The 21,330-nt window shown below is 39.5% G+C and overlaps 1 protein-coding gene across 1 annotated transcript in view; it reads left to right on the top strand.

Moving 5' to 3' along the window:
- Positions 1-21,330, top strand: part of METTL16 (methyltransferase like 16) — a 118,812-nt gene that overhangs the window by 80,842 nt on the left and 16,640 nt on the right. Inside the window, 2 exon segments of the mRNA XM_033922630.1 lie at positions 9,929-9,998; positions 13,804-13,893. Coding sequence (XP_033778521.1) covers positions 9,929-9,998; positions 13,804-13,893 — 160 coding nt within the window.

Consider the following 21,330-nt stretch of genomic DNA (forward strand, 5'->3'; position numbering starts at 1 on the left):
CTTTCCTTGACTTCATCAGTTTTATATTAGTTTTATGTTACTTCCATTTCTTAATGTTTCTAATAATTGAAATGCTAACTAGAAGCTCTTAGAAGATTTTTATTGTCTATATCTGCTTTGTAAAAGTAAATTGTCTTCATTTTTAAATGGTCTTTGGTCATTCTTACTTTGGTTGTAACCATAGAAAGACGATATATCAAGTCCCATCCCCTTTACTCTTTAACTACTATGTGAAACCCATGATTGCTGAGTACTGATAATGAAATTGTAATTTCAGATAATCACTTATGGATTCCCCTCCTTAAAAAATCTCCTACAAACACTTTTATAATATTTTATAAACAATACCTGAAATGTAATGAATAATAGATAATTCTCAAAGAAGCATTAAATAGCTTTATTTAGATATATAATTTCTAGAAAGCTTTCAAACTAATTGGCCTGTTACTTTGTATCCTGAGGGTTTGCATTAATGCAGCTTGAAGCCTATCCTACAGGGAATAAAATGAAGAAATGCCAACAGATACTGCTGACACCAGTATCGCTCTGTGATGGAGCAAAACTGATTAAAATATTGGTTTTGATTAGTAAACAGATGGGTTCCGATTTGCATCATGAAGTTGAATGGATTATTGCCAGTTCTTCAAGTGGTGTATGTTCTTCGAATCACACTACCAAACAATAACAGATGTGGATTGCATAGAGCTGTCAAGAGCTTAATGAAGTAAAACTGAGATCACTAACCAGCTTCAGAGAGGGGTTAAGAAGATCCCTTTCTGAAAGCTAATTATTTAGGACAGTGCATCTGTCATTAGGCAACGATGGAATACCATGAAAAAAAAATCCATTTGTCTCGCATTTGTGCTATGCCACATGGTGTTTTAGTGATAGACAGTTTGCTGCTTCAGCATTAATTGTCCTTACTATCTCCCATTTGGAATTTAACTTGGGGGTAGGGAGAGGACAAATGTAGTCATGGGATATGTTGTTTGTGTTTAAATTATCAAAATGCTGAATATACATTTCACAGTTGAAGCACACAATGAAAGTTGATAAGTGAAATTGATGAATTGCAATTTGATAAACATAAAGTAGTTTGGGGAAAAATAGTCCAGTGTTCTGATGCCCAGTAATGGGACTCTAGTAATAATAATAATAAACTTTATTTTTGTATATTGCCATACCAATGAGTTCTAGGCGGTAGTACAGCTGTTACCCTGCAAAAAAGAAATCTTGGTGGTGTTTTGGATAAGAACATAGGATTTGGGTCAGACCAGTGGTCTATTGTGCCCAGCAGTCCGCTCACATGGCGGCCCTTAGGTCAAAGACCAGTGCCCTATTTGAGTCTAGCCTTACCTGCGTATGTTCTGTTCCAGCAGGAACTTCTCCAACCTTTTTTTGAATCCCTGAAGGGAGCTGTCCCCTATAACATCCTCTGGAAGAGCGTTCCAGATTTCTACCACTCTCTGGGTGAAGAAGTTTGCTAAGAGCATCTACTCAGTGTGCAACAGCAGTATTCAAAGAGCTAGTGGAATTATCATTGCTATTAAATATGTATAATGGTTACAGTGGATTACAACCAGACATAGATAATCATAAAACACACAATATAACAGCATTATATCAGATAAGTTTCAAGTTTATAAAAAACTCAAACAAATAGTACAAATTATAAAAGTAAAGGATCATTGTTGATTTATGTTGATAAATTTCTTCAACCTTTTGTAGTACAAAGTCAATTATATATACAAGGCACTACTGAATTTCTGAGGAAATTAATGATGCTTGAATCCGAAGATAATATAATTCTGGTGACAATATAATGTGTCTTCCTTATATACCATTATACACCATCATTCCGCAAGACGAAGCGCTATTAATTTTGCAACAGGTTTTGGATAAAAGAACATGTCCACATTTTGTGCCAACAGAGTTCATCCTAGAACTTGCTGTGATAACTATGAAAGAAAGTTTTTTTTCTGTTTGGGGATGAATTATTGCATCAGAAATCAAGTTACTATACCAAAATATTGGTTTGGATGAGATATATAGATAATATTTTCTTTGTCTGGAAAGACTCAAAGGAAGAGTTGGAAAAATTTATTGCGTATTTGAACTTATGCCACCCATCTATATGATACATCAAAAATATAATTTCTGGATGTGAACATAACATGGCAGAATAATAGTTTCCACACTGAGGTATTTAAGAAAGAGACCGATAGAAATTTTGTGCTCCATTTTTCAAGTTTTCATCCAGCTACTTTGAAGAAGAACCTTCCTTACTCTCAATTCCTTAGGCTCAGAAGAATATGTTCCTCAGTTGAAGATTAAAAAAAAACAATCTAAGGACCTTAGGAAACATTTCATTAGAAGAGGTTACCCAGAGACAGCAGTTACTGTAGCGTATGAGAGCTCTCTAAGCAAGAACCAAACAAAAGCAACCAAGATTCAGATATTACGTGTGTTCTGACATTTGTGCAGAACAGTTACTCACTATCCCAGATATTGAGAAGACATTGGGAGATGCTAAAGATCACAGGAGAGTTTAAAGATCATGATTTGAGGATTGCTTTCCATAGAACCAAAAATTTGAAAGAGATACTGTGCCCATTGATATTACCAGAAATTAATATAGGTGAGGAACAAGAAGAGAAAGGTCACACACTGTGTATGGTACTTGCCAGATGTGTAAAGTAATGGAGTGCACAGATAGATTTTGTAACCTGGTAAACAAAGAGTTAAGTTAAGTTAAGTTATGGATCAGAAGGAGCAAAGATGGATTTTTAGACTAAAAACCCTGGAACCAATGGGCCTGAATAAAAATATGGAATGGCAACACTTCTATTAACATCTCGATCAACATTTCTATTAAATAGCTTCTAACAGTTAAATAAAGAAAATGAGAACAAGTAGAGTGATAATAGAAAGTAAGTTTTTATAAGACGAATCTGTACACGAGACAAGAATGAGTGGGATGATGTAATATCTGCAGGGCTGATGAGTGAGTGTTAAGTAACCAATCATAGTGGAAACAAGTTTAACATGTGACCCCACAGCTTCTTTTTAAACACGCTGGCGCCATTTTTTTGCTTGAGTTTGAGAAAACCAGCAAAGAGGAAATGTAAAGTAAGTTAAGTAAGAGACAAAAGTAGATCAAAGACTTTTTAATGGATTATAAAGAGAAGCTGATGGTAACTTCTTTGCAGAAATTATTGCTGCAGGAGTGAAAGGAACTCCGCGAAATGCAGGGCCTGTTGGTTAACTACAACACAAATTGACTACAAAGCAGCAGCGTCGTACTCGGAGCAAGCCGAGAGAAGAAAAGGCATCGCATGAAAACATCGAGGAAGCTCTAAGATAAGTGCATTTGACACAATGTTTTAAGAAAAAAGATTAAAAATGTCTGAACTTTAAAGAGTTACAGAGTTAATGGTTTTAGAAATCATTGATAGTTTGTGAGGCCAAGTTTACCGGTATTGAAGGCACAAATTCTGTTATACTGTTGATTCAGTTACTGAGCTTCAAAGGATAAATGATAAAAATACGTTTCAAGTTTATTTAAAATTTCTTATACCACCCAATCAAGCCTTCTAGACAAAAAAACGCCAAAACAATGCGCCAATTAAAATACAATACCAGGGGAAATGACAATTTTTAAAGACATTGACGAATGGGAACAAAAGGGAAGAAGGGTTAGAACTACAATTGATAGAAAGAAAGAGAACATTCAAGGGGAAGAATAACAAAGGGAAGGGGAACTGAAGGTAGAAACCTTTCTTGAATCTAAGTCATCCTTAGAAGGACAGTTTAAGTTACAAAAGCATCTAGGAAGAGAAATGTCTTTAACTTCACCTTAAAATTGGCAAGAGTAAATAAAGAATAAAAGAAAAAAGTAATATATTAGACTTAAGAGTTTTTTGCCTGTGACATGAGCAGGAGCTAATGAGTTATTTATGATTGAAACCCAAACTGGGTAAAAAGTTCCATATTCTGAGGCTTTTTTTATACTCCGCTAGCAGCATAACACACAGTTACATTACAATGGTGTCTTCTCTCCTGCCAATACCTTTCAGTTCTAGGCGGTTTACAACAAGAGTTGGCCTGGGCATTTCCAGGGAGAATACATGGTTATTAGATGTAGTATGCATCAGGATCTGTGGAGGGTCGATCAGATTTAGTTAGATCATTTGACAAATTTCTTGAATAGAAAAGTTTTAAGTTCTTTCCTGAATGTTTTGTAGTTGGGCGTCATAGTCAGCAGATTTATAGATTCAATGCCAGTTACTCCCGTGATATAAAAAAATGAGGAAGTACTTTAAAACAAGTTAAGTAAAAAATTAAGAAGTAAGTAAAGAATTTAAAGGCTATAGAACATTGTGATTTTATAGCAGTGGGGGATATTGATTTGTATCTTGTTGATGATGTTTTGGACCACGTGATCAGATTATATATTGGTTTATGCATTTCCAACACCACAAATATCGCCAGTACACATGAACTTCTCCAAATGGTATGTATCAAAATCAAATTGACTACATCTGCATTGGACAGAGATGGAAATATGCAGTTTTGACAGCAAGGACTAAACCAGGAGGAAAAGTCCATAGTCTGTTATTAAGACACGGGGGAAGCCTCTGCTTGCCTTGGATCGGTAGCATGGAATGATGCTACTTTTAGGTTTTAGCCAGGTACTAGTGACCTGGATTGGCCACCATGAGAACAGACTACTAGGCTTGATGGACCATTGGTCTGACCCAGTAAGGCTATTCTTAGGTTCTTATGATTGCAAGATCAAAGTAAAGCTTCAAAAGATCATTAGAGACATCCCAAAATATGACATTGAAAATATTCCATCAGACTATTGGATAAAACTAGACAACAGATTTGCCTGTCTTGATACAGGAGATAGAAAGCCCTAAGAGTTGTGGAATCAAAACCGTAGTTAGTGATGAAGCTAAAAAAAAAGCACTGTGACCACAATGGAAGAAGTTCTGAGGGCAAGAATACTCCAGGATCCCAAGATGTGTACATGCTGCAATGCCTAGGCCTAAATGGAAGGAGTGAATGCCACTGAACGCTATGATTGTAGCAACAAAATTGTAAGAATTTGAAATGACCCTGGAGGACCAACAAGGAGGAATTTTTGTGTAAGACTAGTCATTATAGCTTATGTTGGTTTACAGCCTTGCAGAATGGGAGGGTGGAAGAAATAGAGAAGGTCTATGATAAGTATTGGGAGTGGGCCCAACCATAGCAGGGAAGGATCTATCATGATCATATTGGGGGACAGGCAACAAAATTGAGGGCATATAGGATTTCAGGGTATTTGCAGATCTATTTGGAGTGGGGAAGAGGGGAGGTGAGTAGAGAAGTAAGACGTTGAGTTGTACTGTAAAGGTTCTTTGGTCAAACTGAAATAGATGAAGATTTGGAATTGTTGAAGTTCAACTTTTTTTGTTGTATATTTTTTTTTATAAAGTAGATGTTTAAAAATGCAATCCTTTGAGTTTTTTTTACTTCTATTTGTAAGTGTAACAAATACACTCGTATATGTCAAACTTGTATTGTGTTTTAACTTTGTATATTATGCTGTAATCTGCTTTGAATAAAAGCAGAATATAAATAATAAACCATATCTCATAGGAAGGCTGCTGTAGCAACAGACTCATCCCCTAGCTTGGGTTTCATCCAAGAAGTTTTGCTTTTCCAGAGTGCTTGGGGCATTGTATGTTCCTGGGGCTCCAAATGTTAACCTTCTTTGGGAAAAATTAAACCCATTTCCATAACACTGCTTGTACCACCATAGCTTTGACCTTTCTGCCATCACCCTATTTTTCCATGCCTTTGTCTCTGATTACCTCAATAATTGCAAAACTAAGCCTTTTGACCTTTGTGGTTATCACTAGTCCAGGCTTTGACTTCTCTAAATGTGTCTGCTTTACTTCCTCTCAGCCTATAAAATTCAATCACATTTCCCTTTCCTTAGAGACCTTTATATGGCTCCAGTTCAAAATTGTGTTTCATTTTTAAAATCCTCCAGGGACTTGGCCCCATGGACCCCAATGGGCTCCTTTTTCAGTGTTCAACCTGCTGCCTCCTTCCAAACTTATCAGTATACATGTCATTGCTACTGTCAATCTAGAGAAAGAATTCTCTTATACTTTTAATCAGGGCTCTCCACTTCTATTAAATGAATGCTCATCTCATCTTCTTTCTCCCTTGCAACACATCTATAAATTTTATATCTCCTGTCTAAAAATACAATTCAAAATATGTTAAAAGTAGGAATTTGTTTCTCAAAACATAATCTGTACTTTCAACATGAAAAAGCAATTATAGCAATATTTATTTATTTAATTAATTAAAGAACTTATTATCCGCTTATCTCCTAAGTGGCTTACAAGTAAACATACACAGTAGAGGTCAAATTTTACCATATATTTTCCAGTACATTACAAACATCAATCAGCTTTGTTTACATTGTTCAACAAAAAATTGTAGTCATTCTCAAGGCAAAACACTGCCAAAAAATGACCCATGTAGGGTCAGATCACCAGAATACAGCAATATGCAACACAGTGATTACATTTCCCTGAATCGTGTTTGGCTTTTATTATATCGTGATATTGTATTTGAAAAATGCATTAATAAATTATTCAATTTTTGCTCTTGGAAGTCCAGGATCTGGTTCCACATTGTTTGTTTTTGAACATTTTGTGTTTTTTGAAGCTCCTTGGTCCATCGCTGTGGAGGTCAGGACTGTCCTAGCGACGTAGACCACTCCATAGTGTTGTTTGTTTGTTAAAGGTCACAAAACCCTCGATTTCCCCCAGGTACAAAATGTAGATTGTGAGCCCACTGGGGACAGAGAACGTAAATGACTTTGGCTGTACCACAGATAGATGGTGTATCAAATGTATTATCCTAGCTCTTTACTCTTACCTTACAGTGTAATACTGAAAATGAAATGGTGAAGGAGTAGCCTATATATCCTGCCGTCCGCCTCATCTTCGGCCTCAAAAAATATGACCATGTTAGCCCCTATTACACTAAACTCCACTGGCTGCCGGTAGAGGCAAGGATCATCTTCAAATTCGCTTGCCTCTGCTTCAAAACCCTAGCAGGCTCTTCTCCAATCTACCTATCTGAGCACCTTGAAATTGCAGGCCCCTCTCGTACACAAAACACCTACCTGTTTTCCTTTCCTTCCCTGAAAGGCTGCCTGCCTCTACAAGAAATTCCTCGACAGATCCCTAGCATTTCAAGCGGGCAAATGGAACAAATGCCTCACTGCACTCATCTCCAATTCCTCCCCCCCCTCCCTACCAAATGTTCAGGAAGTCAATCAAAACCTACATTTTTGATAAATTCCTCTAACTTCTCCCCCCTCTTCCTTGCCTCCTCCTCGGACCTTGACTTACCTCAGACTCTCGACTCCTCCAATCTTGTCAGCCACCAAATGGTTAAACAAAATGGATCACCCTATCCAACTAATCACCCCTTCTTCGTTACCTCCCATATTAAACGCCTCTGCTCTGCCTTATCGAACACCGCAGTATGTATCACCGCTGTATGTAATACTACTGTATGAACTCCGCTATATATATGTAACTTGAGTAAATGCAGAATCCTTTGTGGCCTGACATTTCAGCATAGAATATCTGGTGTTTACTAGATCATTAGATTAAAAATATACTTTTAGAGGGTAATTTTATAAGAGTGCCTAAGTTAACAGGGCAGGAAAGTGCCTATTTTAAAGTTTCAAGTTTATTTAGTCTTGATATACCGCTTTAATTACCAAAGCGGTTTACATTTGTATAAAATTTTAAAATATAAAAAAAAGGGTAAAAAGACAGACCACATGATCTTTACAGACAAAAACATGCTACAAAAGGGAAATGGATGGGGCACATTGCATAAAAATAAAAAGAAAGGGAAATGGGAGAAACAAGAGGGAAAAAGGGAATAACTGATGTGTGGCCATTGTTTGGGTGTCATGAGCAATTAATCCTAGGAATAGATCTCATAGGCATCTTTAAAGAGAGAGGTTTTAGCTTGTTCTGTTTTGATAAAATACCTGTACAAATCCACAGAAATAATACCTAGATTGAAGGCATGTACTTCACATGTGAAAATTGCAACTTTGCCCTTGTTCCTCCTAAAGTTTGCCTGAGTATGTCTACTGCACAAGTATGTGCCATCTTGGGCTGGATTTACTTTTAGGTGTGGCTTGGAAGAGTCCATTTCCATGTGAAAAATTACCCTCCAACTGTACAAAACTGTTAGATACTTGATAAATCTTAAGTTAGATTATTGTAATTCTTTGTATTGTGGTATTACACTGAAGTTGAACTATAGGTTGCAATTGCTTCAGAACACCTGATATTCAAAGCTAAGGAATATGATTGGGTGACTCCATTTTTAAATCAATTGCATTGGTTGATGGTTGAGAAGAGAATACATTTTAAAGTGGTTTTATTGATATATAAAATGTTTGAGAGCTGAAGGTTTATTAAGATATTTATCCTTTCCCGTAAGTAAGATGACATCTTGTTTCCAGCATTCTTTGAAGCTGTTATTCAACAAGTAAATATATTCGTTTGAATTCTTTGTGTAAATCTTTTGAATGATCTTCCTACTGAATTAAGGAAAGATTCTTCATATTATATCATTCAAAAAAATTTAAAACCTCATTATTTAAGTAGAACAAGTCAAAATACAAGTCACAACATTTGTTGATCAACTGAACAAACGCCTGAAACAATACAATCTTATCCAAATGCCCTTCCCCCAGTTTCTAACTAAACCCTCCCAAGAAGCTACACCCCCACCCCCAAACCTAGGAACCCTTATCTCGGCATACACTTGTGTGGTCCATGAAGGCAAGATAACTTAGGCAAGTCTGAGCCAAGCAGGAGGGCATCATTACACGGTTTCCAAATTTAGTAGATCAGAGATATGTCGGTAAGGCGTCTATAAAAGGCAACCAAACCTGTAAAAACTTCCTCTGCTACCTTCTGGCTCTTAACAAAATTGTTTTCCATATGCAATAGTTCATGCATATGAGTTTTCCACCAAGTCAAAGTTGGCACTGAAGGATATAGCCACTTCTGCATGATACATCGTTTAGCCATTAGGGCAGATTTCTGGAGAAAAAAGCCAATCCCTCTGGTGCCATCTCGGATCTCCAATATGTCATCCAGCAAATAAATTGAACGAGTGGGAGTCTAGTGTCCAAATAAGACCACATCACTGTCCAAAAGCGTTGTATAGGTAAACAGTCCCATACATAGGGCTCCTTTTACTAAGCTGCGATAGCATTTTTAGCACGCGCTAAACCCGCGCTGCACGGCTAGACCTAACACCAGCAAAGATCTAGTGTGTGCGGCAATTCAGGGCGCGCTAAGCGTGCACTAAAACCGCTATCGCAGCTTAGTAAAAGGAGCCTATAGTGTTTATAAGACACATTTCTTTCTCCGCTTTTAAGGCAGGTCCCGTCAAAAGGGAGACCCATCTTCTTCACTCTTGATGAATGAATATATATTTATTCATATAAATTTATAATGAAGTTCCTGCAACAGTGCACTTTCAACCAATCTGGTTAATGTATTATTTTTAAATATTATCTGCCTAGATGTATCTTTTTTTAAAAATATTGTTATCCACCTAGAATTTGATTGGAGGTTAGAGCGAGCTATAAATGTTATATAGAATAGAATAGATTTTTCTCATTTGCTATATATATATATATATATATATAAAATTTTGGGGGTGGTTGAAATGCTTCATTAATTTAGTCTGTTCTTTCCCTGAGGGAAGTGCCCTAGATATCCAGTCAAGCAAAGATGCAGTTAGACACATTGGTTTTCCCTGAATATGCACAGATTTTTTTTTTAACTCTAAATCCCCTTTTTATGATCTGCAGTTGGTACAGCTGTATGCTGGGGAAGAAATGTAGTTTGGCTCCTTTGAAGGAAGAGCTCCGAATACAAGGGGTAAGAATTTTTGTTATGTGGTTCAAATTCACTGTGTATAAAAACAATTCATTTTAAAAAGCAGAATATCCTGAATGTGATACTATTGTGTTTCCGACATTACATTACATTACATTACATAAGTGATTTCTATTCCGCTTGTGCCTTGCGGTTCTAAGCGGATTACAAGTTAGAAGACTGGACATTTCCAGTAGCATTGCAGTACATATAAACAAGAATGCGTTAAGTTACAATTGTTGTTCTGGACTTTTCCAGGATAAATTGGTAGTAGATAGTAGATAGTGATAGGTTATTTAGACGAATAGAGATAATATTGTCCGGATTCTGTTGTTTAGACGAGTAGAGATAATACTGTTCGGATTCGGGTGTTGCTGGTGGTGGTGTTTGGGTAGTCATGAGAGCATTATCTTAAACTTTTGTGAGGTTATGATGATGGGAAGTGTTTTTTGAAGAGATGAGTTTTGATTTCTTTTCGGAATGCTTTAATGTCTATTGATTTGGTCAGTAGATTGGTGATGGTAGTATCGATCTTTGCTGCCTGTGTCGCTAAAAGGCTGTCGTATAGTTTCTTTCGTCGTGTTCCTTTGAGAGTGGGGTGAGTGAATAGGCTCTGGGTTCTCCTTGTTCTGTGTGAGAGGTTTTATGTAGAAATTTTCATGTTAAAAGCTCTGGTATTTGAATCAAATACTGAGGTAAAACAGGGATTATAAAATTAGTCTCCTGCAGTGGGTAAAAAAAATATGCACTATTTCACAAAAGAGTGGGGCAGGGAGGGCAGAGCTAGAACACATCATGTAAAGCAGTGCTTCTCAACCTGCGGTACTGGGGTACACAGGCTGCCTGTTGGGGTTACGCAGCCTGGCTGCCACCAGGGATCTCTCCCTACCTGTCACCGGGAATCCCTGCCTGCGCTCCCGCAGAAGCCGCCACCGTCGGGATGCGTCCCTGCGGCTGTCAGCATGCCAGCTGCAAAGCCGACACCCCCCCAATCCCTCCCCCAGCATAAACTTTGTAGCAAGGACTGGACATGGCCGCGTGCAGTGGCCGGCCCACGAGACTACCCACCCCCCCCCCCCGAAGTCAGTTTTGACGTCGGAGAAAAAGTCCCAGGCCAGCCATAATTGATTGGCCCGGGACTTTCTCTCCGACATCAGAATTGACATTTGGAGGGGGGGGGTAGTGTCGTGGGCCGGCCATCTCGGTGAGACGCATTATGGTTCTCCTAGGGCACCTAGCCTCCACAGTTCATATAACTCCACTAGCAAGACTGCATCTTTGCACTCCTCAGTGGACTCTTGCTTCTCAGTGGTCTCAAGCGACAGATCATCTCTCACAGCATATATCTGTCACATCATCTCTTCTGCAGTCGCTTCAATGGTGGATGACCTCGTCTAATCTATCCAGAGGTCTACTTTTTCAATTGCCCCCTCACCAAAAGGTGATAATGACGGACGCATTTACTTATGCCTGGGGGGTGCGTACCTGGATGGCCTTCAAACTCAAGGTTATTGGTCTACCAAGGAGTGTAAATTTCACATTAATTTGCTTGAGCTCCAAGCAAAATATTATGCTCTCAAAGCTTTTCAACACCTCTTGAGTCCTCAAGTCCTCCTCCTTCGCACAGACAATCAAATAGCAATGTACCACATAAACAAGCAAGGAGGCACGGGATCTCTCCTGTTATGTCAGGAAGCCCAGAAAATATGGCTTTGGGCAACTGCTCACAACCTTTTCTTAAAGGCTGTCTACTTTTAAGGGGAGAAGAATTCCCTGGCAGACAACCTCATCAGAATTCTTCAACCTCACGAATGGACTCTCAATTCTGCAGCTCTTCAGCCAATCTTTACTCAATGGGGTACTCCACAAGTGGACTTATTTGCAGCTCCCCACAATCACAAGTTGCCCCAGTTTTGCTCCAGACTTTGCTCTCCTCACTGTCTGGAGGCCGATGCATTTCTCATGGATTGGACAGGCCTGTTTCTATATGCATTCCCTCCCACTCCTCTGTTATTAAGGACTCTGTTCAAACTCAAATAAGTCGGCCACCATGATTCTCATTGCTCCTCGGTGGCCCAGACAACATTGGTTCTCCCTTCTACTTCAACTCAGCATAAGGGAACCAATTACTTTACCAGTCTTTCCTACTCTGCTTATTCAGAATCAAGGATCTCTTCTACGTTCCAACCTGCACTCGTTACATCTGACAGCTTGGTTTCTCTCAGGCTTAATCCATCTCAATAACGCAATATTATTGACGCTTCCAGGAAGCCAGCCACTCAACAATGTTATCAACAAAAGTGGACTCGGTTTTCTTCCTTGTGTCTCCTTCATAATCACGATACAATTTCCTTGTCAGTGGACTTTGTTTTGGATTATCTTCTTTATCTTTCTGACTCTGGACTCAAATCCACATCTATTAGAGTCCATCTCAGTGCTATTACAGCTTTTCACATGCTTTTTACTGCTCATCCTTTGGTCTCCAGATTCATGAAAGGGCTTTTCAATGTTAAACCACCTCTGAAACCTCCTCCTGTAGTCTGGGACCTTAATGTAGTTCTTTCCAGGTTGATGAAGCCACCATTTGAACCAATGGCTTCCGCTCATCTCAAGTTTCTTACCTGGAAAGTTGTTTTTCTTATCGCTCTCACTTCAGCTCGGAGAGTCAGTGAGTTACAAGCATTGGTGGCGGATCCTCCTTTCACAGTTTTCCACCATGACAAAGTGGTTCTGTGCACCCATCCAAAGTTTCTACCGAAAGTTGTCATGGAGTTTTCATCTCAGTCAGTCGATTGTGCTTCCAGTTTTTTTCCCTAAGCCTCATTGTCATGCAGGAGAAACGGCACTTCATACTCTGGACTGTAAACGTGCTTTGGCCTACTGTATCGACAGGACAAAGCCTTATAGAACATCTCCCCAACTGTTCATCTCATTTGATCCTAACAAGTTGGGACACCCTGTTTCCAAGAGAACGATTTTCAACTGGGTAGCTACCTGTATATCGTTCTATGCTCAGACTGGACTGCACCTGGAGAGTCATGTCACAGCTCACCAAGTCCGAGCTATAGCAGCTTCTGTAGCTTTCCTCAGATCTACACCTATTGAGGATATCTGTAAAGATGCCACCTGGTCTTCAGTTATACTTTCACTTCTCATTATTGTCTGGAGTCTTTCTCCAGACGAGATGGGCACTTTGGCCAATCAGTATTACAAAATTTATTTTCTTAAAAGCCAGCTCTCCTACCATCCCAGTCTAGTTAGCTTGGAGGTCACCCATGTGTGAGAATATGCTGCCTACTTATCCTGGGATAAAGCACAATTACTTACCGTAACAGGTGCTATCCAGGGACAGCAGGCAGATATTCTCACAACCCTCCCACCTCCCCTCGTTGGCTTCTTAGCTGGCTTATCTTAACTGAGGGACTGTTCGCCTATGTCGGGCGGGAAGGCACTCGCGCATGCGTGGTGCGGGACGATCGTGAATTTTCTAAAACTTAAAGTTGTGATTCACTTTTCAAGTGTCCGTGCTGGGGCTCCGTCGGTGATGTCACCCATGTGTGAAAATATCTGCCTGGATAACACCTGTTATGGCAAGTAACTGTGCTTTCTCATTGTTTATAGCATGCTGCAGTATTTTGGATTCTGTAATTTTGTAGTAGAACTGGTGTGTTGAGCTAGCTCTACCATGTGTCTTTCTGCATTGCCCCCTAGTAGGAAAGGAAGTTATATGAGTAATTTATATGGTTGAAGAGACATTTTCTTTTTGAAACCAGTGAATTGAATGTCATATTTTTCTTATGTAATACAGGTCCCCAAAGTTGCCCACACTGAGTTCTATCAAGGACGTACCATGAGATGGGCATTAGCTTGGAGTTTCTATGATGATGTAACAGTGCCTGTAAGTATCTGTCCTCTATTTGTAATATGTACTTTTACGTGCTTATCCTACCTTGTAGCCTCTGACAGAACTTTACACTACTTTATATTAGTTCAAATCCTGACTCTTGTCACAGTTTCTTATTCTGTTGAGTTTGGAAGTGCCTTAATGGTGATGTCTGCTAGCTAAAGGAAATGGTATGAGAGAAAAGGAGCAGTCTCCTGCCAGCTCACCTATACATAGTTTGCTGCAATACATGACCTAACATAAAACAGATAGTTCAATCAGAAAAGGATTGTAAGAAACATGAAGCTACTCTGATGCTAAGGCTCAGCCATAGTTAGCTGGCTAATGCTGATATTGCAATATTTGAACTCTAGCAGGTGTGTTAGGCTTGCATTCATTCTTGGAAACACCTTGTATAAATCCAGGTGAAATTTCTACGAGTCTTCTTTATGGCAGTTCCATTTCAGAGTCTTTACATATATCCTGTTTCACTTCATTGGGGGGTACCTCCATTGGCTCCTTTGTTATACAGTAGATTCAGTTATCCGGCACCCATGGGGATTGTTGGATGCTGGATAACTGTAGTTTCTGGTTGCTTGAGAGTTACTCTAACATAGTTTTGTCTCCTCCCACCTCTCTCTCTTCCTGTCCCTATAATCCCCTCACAAGCATCTGTTCCTCCTTTCCACCCTCCTTTCTTGTCTGAGTCACTTTCTATCCCCCCCTTTCTCCTCCCTCCCCCCCCCACATTTATGGGTCCAGCATCCATCTATCTTCTCTCCCACTTCTATCCACCTCCCCCCGCCCCAGGTCTTCCCTCCCTCCAGCCCCCTCGCTTGTCCAAAAAGGCAGCGGTCCTGACCTACCAACTTCTCCCTCCTGCCCCAAAGCGGCATCCTCTCACCCCCTCCAACTTATCTGAAGCAGCAGCAGCTGGTCAGCAGAGGCAGCACTGTAAACAGGCTGCTCGTGGCCAGCCCAGGCAGAGCCTTTCCTCTGCCACATCACTTCTAATGCGGCAGAGGAAAGGCCCTGACTGGGCTGGCCATGAGCAGCCTGTTTACAGCCCTGCCTCTGCTGACTGGCTACCGCTGCTGCTTTTGGTAAGGGAGAGATGGGGGTTGGCAGTCAGGACTGCTGCTTTGCAGCTGGAGGGAGAGAGGGGGTGTTGGATCAGGAATGTTGCCGCTTCGGGGCTTAAGAGAGGGAGAGGGGTTGACGGGTCAGGGCTGCTGCTGCTTCAGGTAAGTGAAGGAGCAGGATTTGACAGGCCCAGCTGCAGCTGTTGCTGCTTTGGGAGATGGAGGGAGGGTGGGTTATGGCTGCCACTGATGCTTTGGGGGCTGGAGGGATGGAAGTAGGTTTGTGGCTGCTGCTGCTGGCTCCCACACACTGTATCCCAGTGCAAGCAGGAATACTATTCAAATTTTACTGTCTACTATTCAAAACTCTGAATGGCACTGCTATCACCTACCTGATTGATCACCTTATCTGGAACAAATCAACCAGGCCAAGGAAGACTCAGACTCCATTTATTCAACCCCCCAATCAAAGGCACACAAAGCAAGAAGATGTACAATGGCCTACTAGCAACTCAAGCTGCGAAACTAGACCACCACCTTTCCAACATACTGATAACGTCTGATTACAAAACCCTCCGAAGGGAAATAAAAACCCTGCTATTCAGAAAATTTGTCAAGACAAACTAATGCCATACCTTAATTATTCCCGATGTAAATTTTTGAACAAGTCACAGTCCTGTAATTAGTACCTTATCCTGTAACTCTCCTGGTAATGTCCAGCTTACCTCTTTTGTAATCTGCCTAGGACTGCAAGGTAACGGTGGAATGAAAGTCACTAATCTAATATAATGTAATATTCTTTCTTAGCTTTCTTTATCAATGCTGTGCATCTAACTTGCCATTGCTTTTATTCCCCTTCTTATTTTCTTCATTTGGATCCTTTTTACTTTTTTGGGGCTCTAATAGCCTCTTTTATTTCATCATCTTACTATGCCAGCTCTCATTTTCCTTCTTTCCACCTTTGTTAATAGGTGGAATACATCTGGTCTAAGCTTCCACAATGGTATTTTTACAGTCCTAAACTACAGTGATCCTTTTAGCTTATTTTTAACCATTTTATTTTATTTATTTATTTAGATTTCTATCCCGTTGTCCCCAAAGAGCCCAGAACGGATTACAGGTTTAACATACATGGTATATAGTTAACAGGTTACAATTTACATTAGTTTAGCCATAATTATAGTACATGTTTCTGATACAAGTTTTTTCTTACTAGACACATATTAAGGGTCTAATACTAATACACAGTTTACTGGTTATAATGTACCCTGGTTATTCTACAGTACAAGTTTTATTCTAATTGACAATCAGACAGTTTATGCTGTTGCCCAGTTTATAGGATTTGCTTTCTTTAGGTCAGGGGTAGGCAATTCTGGTCCTCGAGAGCCGGAGCCAGGTCAGGTTTTCAGGATATCCACAATAAATATGCATGAGATAGATTTGCATCTCAAGGAGGCAGTGCATGCAAATCCATTTCATACATATTCATGGTGGAGATCCTGAAAACCTGAGCTGGCTCCGGCTCTCGAGGACCGGAATTGCCTACCCCTGCTTTAGGTGACACATTACGGGTTCTGGTACCAATGTACATTTCTTTGTAGTCCGTCTGTCAAGGGCAGGGGTTAGGTGAAGAGGTAAGTTTTTTTTATTGCTTTTCTAAAGTTGAGGAGTCCTTCAAGGAATCTGATCTGCAGGGGTAGTCGATTCCAGTGGCTCGGTATGTAATGGGAGTAGGAACATCGTTTGGAAGTTTGCGGTTGTAGGGCACAACCAAGGGGCGTTTTGAGGCGTATTTCAGCCTGGGAGTGGAGAGATCAGTTCGCTATGTACAGAGGAAGCTTAGCCATCACATAGCCCAGTGCCATGTCGTGCAAGGATTTGAATGCTAGAATTGGGCCCTTGAAAACACAACGTTTAGCTACAGGTAGTCAGTGAGCAGACGCTAGAGCTTGGGAGACAGGGTTGCGGGCACGAAGGGTTTTTAGAAGCCCGATCGCCGCATTTTGAAGACACTGAAGTCGATGTATGTTCTTTGCTGTGAGACCATTGAATAGCGCATTGCAGTAATCCATGCAGGACAGTACTAAGGCATAGAGTAGTTGGGCGAAGTTGGACTATAAAAAGTAGTTCCTTATTTTACAGAGTTGTCGTAGGTGGTAAAATGAGGAAAATACCACCTGGGAGATATGGTTTGAAAGCGACAGGTTGCCATCAAGGAGTATTCCTAGGCTGCGCACTTAGTCTTTTGCAGTTATAGTAGTTGAGTCCCAGCACAGCGAGGGACGAGCATGGTCAAATCCAAAGGAGTTCCATCTTGGAGGCATTTAGTTGTAGTTTGTTTTACCTCATTTTATCTTAGAAGTACTTTCAAAAATTAAATGCCACTACAGTAGATTTCTTTAGCAACGTCACACCAAATATCATTTCAAATTTGATAACGTTATGATCACTGTTTTCTAGTGGACCCAACACAGTTACCTTCTATACTATGCTATGCATTCCATTAAGGACCAAATCTAAAATAGCTCCCCATCTTGCCTGTTCCTGGACCAGTTGCTCCAAGAAGCAGTCATTTATGACTTTTAGGAATTTTACCTCCCTAGCACTCCCTGATGTAACATTTATCCAGTCAACATTGGGGAAATTACCCATTATTATATGCTCTTGCCCAGTTTGCCAGCTTTCTTAATCTCTGAAAACATTTCTTCATATGTCTGCTCATTCTGTCCCGGAGGACAGAAATATAACCCTACCCTGTATATTCCTTCCCTTCACACATGGAATTTCTAACCATATTGATTTTTCCCTTCTATCTTTGTTATGCATGAGTGTGGATGTGGCCTTTGGGTCCTCAGTGCTTGTTGCAGACTTATCTGTCCTGCCCTAGTCTCAAGGGACTGCTCTGGTACGCCCCATCTGTAAGGAATCGTATGTACAGGAAGGAGGGATTAGACTTCTATCTTGATAATCCCCGTTCCTGTAGAACAGCATACGATTCCTTACGCCTCACCCTGCCAGAAATGGATACAGCCTGCATTGAATAAATCTGGGTTGAATTTCCAGTGGCTTGGCTTGCGGCATCCAAAAGAGAAAAAAAAATTATTGTAAGGGAGTGGGTTAGAGTCCACTGCTAGTTGCATGCTGCTTTCTCAGAGCTAGAGAAAGCAGTGTTAGTGCTTGTTGCACACAGGTAGGTGGTGAGTTGGCTCCACCTTTAGTTTTGCAAGTGCAATGTGTGTTTACTGTTTTTTTGTTCCTATTGCAGAACAGAGCAAATTTAATGTTATCGGGGTATTCCCCAAGCCCTTCCTTGTTAACGTTTCCTCTTTTAGGGATTATCGCTTGCTTTGGTATGAACTGAAGAGAAAGGGAGATAAGGAAGCAGAGCTGAGAAAAATGATTGATGCTTTCTACAATCTAACTCATAAGTTGGGGTACACAACCCCATTCGTAAGGAATCATATGTTGTTCTACAGGAAAGAGGATTATTGAGATAAGAGCCTAATCTTTTATCGTAGAGCTTTTTACATTTTTTTATCCTAGGATTTTTCCATAAATGTTATGCCGCCACTTGTGAGATCTCCAGTGCCCAAACAGACTTCATGAATGAACCAAGTGAACATGTGACATCTTCCATTTTGGCCTCTGGCAGATGCAACTTGCATTTAGGGAGTTTAGCGGCTATAGAACAGCCCAAAAAATTGAGTTGCTGCCTATATGAGTCCCAACATTATGGCAGAGTAGGTGTAATTATTGTTGGAGGATTAAGTGGTGGCTTGTCAAGGGTTCAGACCTGGGAGCTACAGAGCTTAACTCCTGTTCATCCATCCAGCACCTCTGGAAGTCACCATTCTTCTTTTTAAAAGAAAAGAAGTGGAGAGGAAGCTGAACATGGTTTTTGTTTTGTTTCTAATTCTCGCTAGTATTTTATCTTCCCCTGGGTAATATAAAACCACTGGAAGCTCTTTGAACACAAGGACAGCCCATCTGATATTTTGGGATTTCAAGTATGCCATGAGTGCAAGTTTTTTTTCACACTTTTCATCTTCATTGGTTTGTGCACAATCACTGGAAGCCAATTATTTGTTGATGCATTTCTTTGAGCATTTGACCTATGGCAAGGATTGAATCTTTCTGTTTTTATCTGTTCTGGCCTGTTTCAATATTTTATGTATGTAACTTTATTGTAAACCGTTTTGGAATAAAATGGTATAGAAATTTTAAAATAAAATAAATTATTAAAAATGAACTGATATTCCTTCTTTGTTCTTTACATAGCCTAATTCAGGTATTAATTATAGATTTCAGTAGAATGGCTGTAAAATTATCTTTTCTAATGATTCTTTAGATCAAATTTATGTTCACCACAAATAACTGAAATGGTGTTGGGATCTGAGATTACAAATATAGTGTATTTCTCTTTCACAGTCTGCACCTAGACCAGTTAAATGTGTGTGTGTTTGGGGGGGGGGGGGGTTCACTCTTACTTCAACCAAATAATTGCCTGTGTGTGTTTCTGTAGTCATGAACCAGGTTTGTCCATTTAGATCTGCTAATTGACAGCTCCTGGTCTTGATGTGTTGAATAGCCATTAATTGGTGTCTTAGCATATTATTGGAACAATCTGAAGCCAATTTAAATGTAAGAAAGTAAGGGGGCAGAGAGGATGCCCATCTGCCCTTTGATATTAGATTGATATTATTTTAAACAGCTTGAATTTCAGTGAAGGGATAATAGTGCTGTATTTTAATGATCTGTACAAATGGTTTGGGAGCTTCAGAAAAACGCCTTCATAAATGACAGTTTCCATGAAAAGGTGTGCTTTTTTAATTTTAGATAAGTTAGATAGTAAAGGACTCCCAGTGGATCTCGGTTTGATACCAAGTTGAACGTGACAAAACTGAAACTGCCATTCATTTTTTAAAAATATTCCTCTGCTTACTGCTATTTTCTGTATTTATCTGGAATACCGAAAGAGGGATAGAGAGTAGTACATCTTATAAGAAATTATTCCTAACAGGACCTATATGAGAAGACTTGGTCAATTTTTTCTTTGCTGCCTAGCATTGTGAAAATTCTCATGAAAGCTGTTGCTTTACTAGAGGGGGCAGCAATTTCCTCCTTCTACTTTGACTTTGACTTTAGCTTGGTTGGCACCAGGGTTAAGATCTAGTACCATAAGCCTTTATTTACAGATACCCACTTTACAAGACAAGACAATATAGATTTCTGTACTGCAAACACCAACAAATGAATTTTTGTGGCGGTATAGGAGTAAAGATGCATAGATGTTTCTAAAGAATTATATTAAAAATTATCTCAAACTATTCCCTATAAGGATTCTAGATTCAGCAACAAGAAAATGACTTCAAATCATAACCTCCTATATATTTCTGGAACAAATAAGTTTTTAATTGTTTACAAAAAAACAATATGATTGACTAATAAAGGTTGTTAAACTGTACCTTTTGGGGGAAATCTCTTCATAAAGGCTGATAAATCCCTGCTGCCCCCCCCCCCCACCAAATGTTCACGGCAGTAGAAATGCCCAATTCCTCCTGCCACCATCCCCCAAAGATCAATGGTAGGAGGGATGCCTGGTTAGGCGTCTGTCAGTCAGGACAGATGTGATTCTATGTAGGATACCGATGTGTGAGTCTGAAAAGCTATTTGGCAGCTGCTGAGACTGGGTGTCCTATACAGAATACGGCCCTAACAGTCTACTTGCAAATCTGTCATAACTGTCTTCATTTTAAAAACAGCTTTTTAATCATAATAATAATAATTTTATGTTTTATATACCACCTAACCAAAAATGGTTCTAGACAGTTTACAACAAATAAGCACTAGTCATACAGAGAAGAGTACAATTTAAAAGGAAAATACAATTCTAAACAATGTACAATAAATAGGAACTAATCCTATAGTGAAGAATATGATTTTTAAAAAAGTATGATTTAAAAGAATGGTTCTGAGCAGTTTACAACAAATAAGAACCGAACATGCAGTAAAAATAATAGAAGCATAAAATTATTAAATGAGAAAACCAGTTAGGATACAAATTTTTCAAATAGTTGGGTCTTCAATAATTTTCTAAAATCAAGATAAGAAGAGGATCCTAACATAATTTTACCGAACCAACCATTCAGTTTGGCAGCTTGAAAAGAGAGTTCTCGCAAGAAATCTTTTGTAGCAACATAATTTAATTGAAGGAAATGTAAACAAACAGACTCTGTGTGTAACCTTATTTGGGTGAGTCAACAAAAAAATGGGAGACAAGGTATCCAGGTGACAAGCCAAAAAATTGATTTGTAACAGATACAAGCAAACTTAAACAAAACTCTGGCCTCAATTGGCAGTCAGTGGAGTT

Source organism: Geotrypetes seraphini, chromosome 15 (genome assembly GCF_902459505.1).
Source record: "Geotrypetes seraphini chromosome 15, aGeoSer1.1, whole genome shotgun sequence".
In the NCBI taxonomy this organism is placed as follows: Eukaryota; Metazoa; Chordata; class Amphibia; order Gymnophiona; family Dermophiidae; genus Geotrypetes; species Geotrypetes seraphini.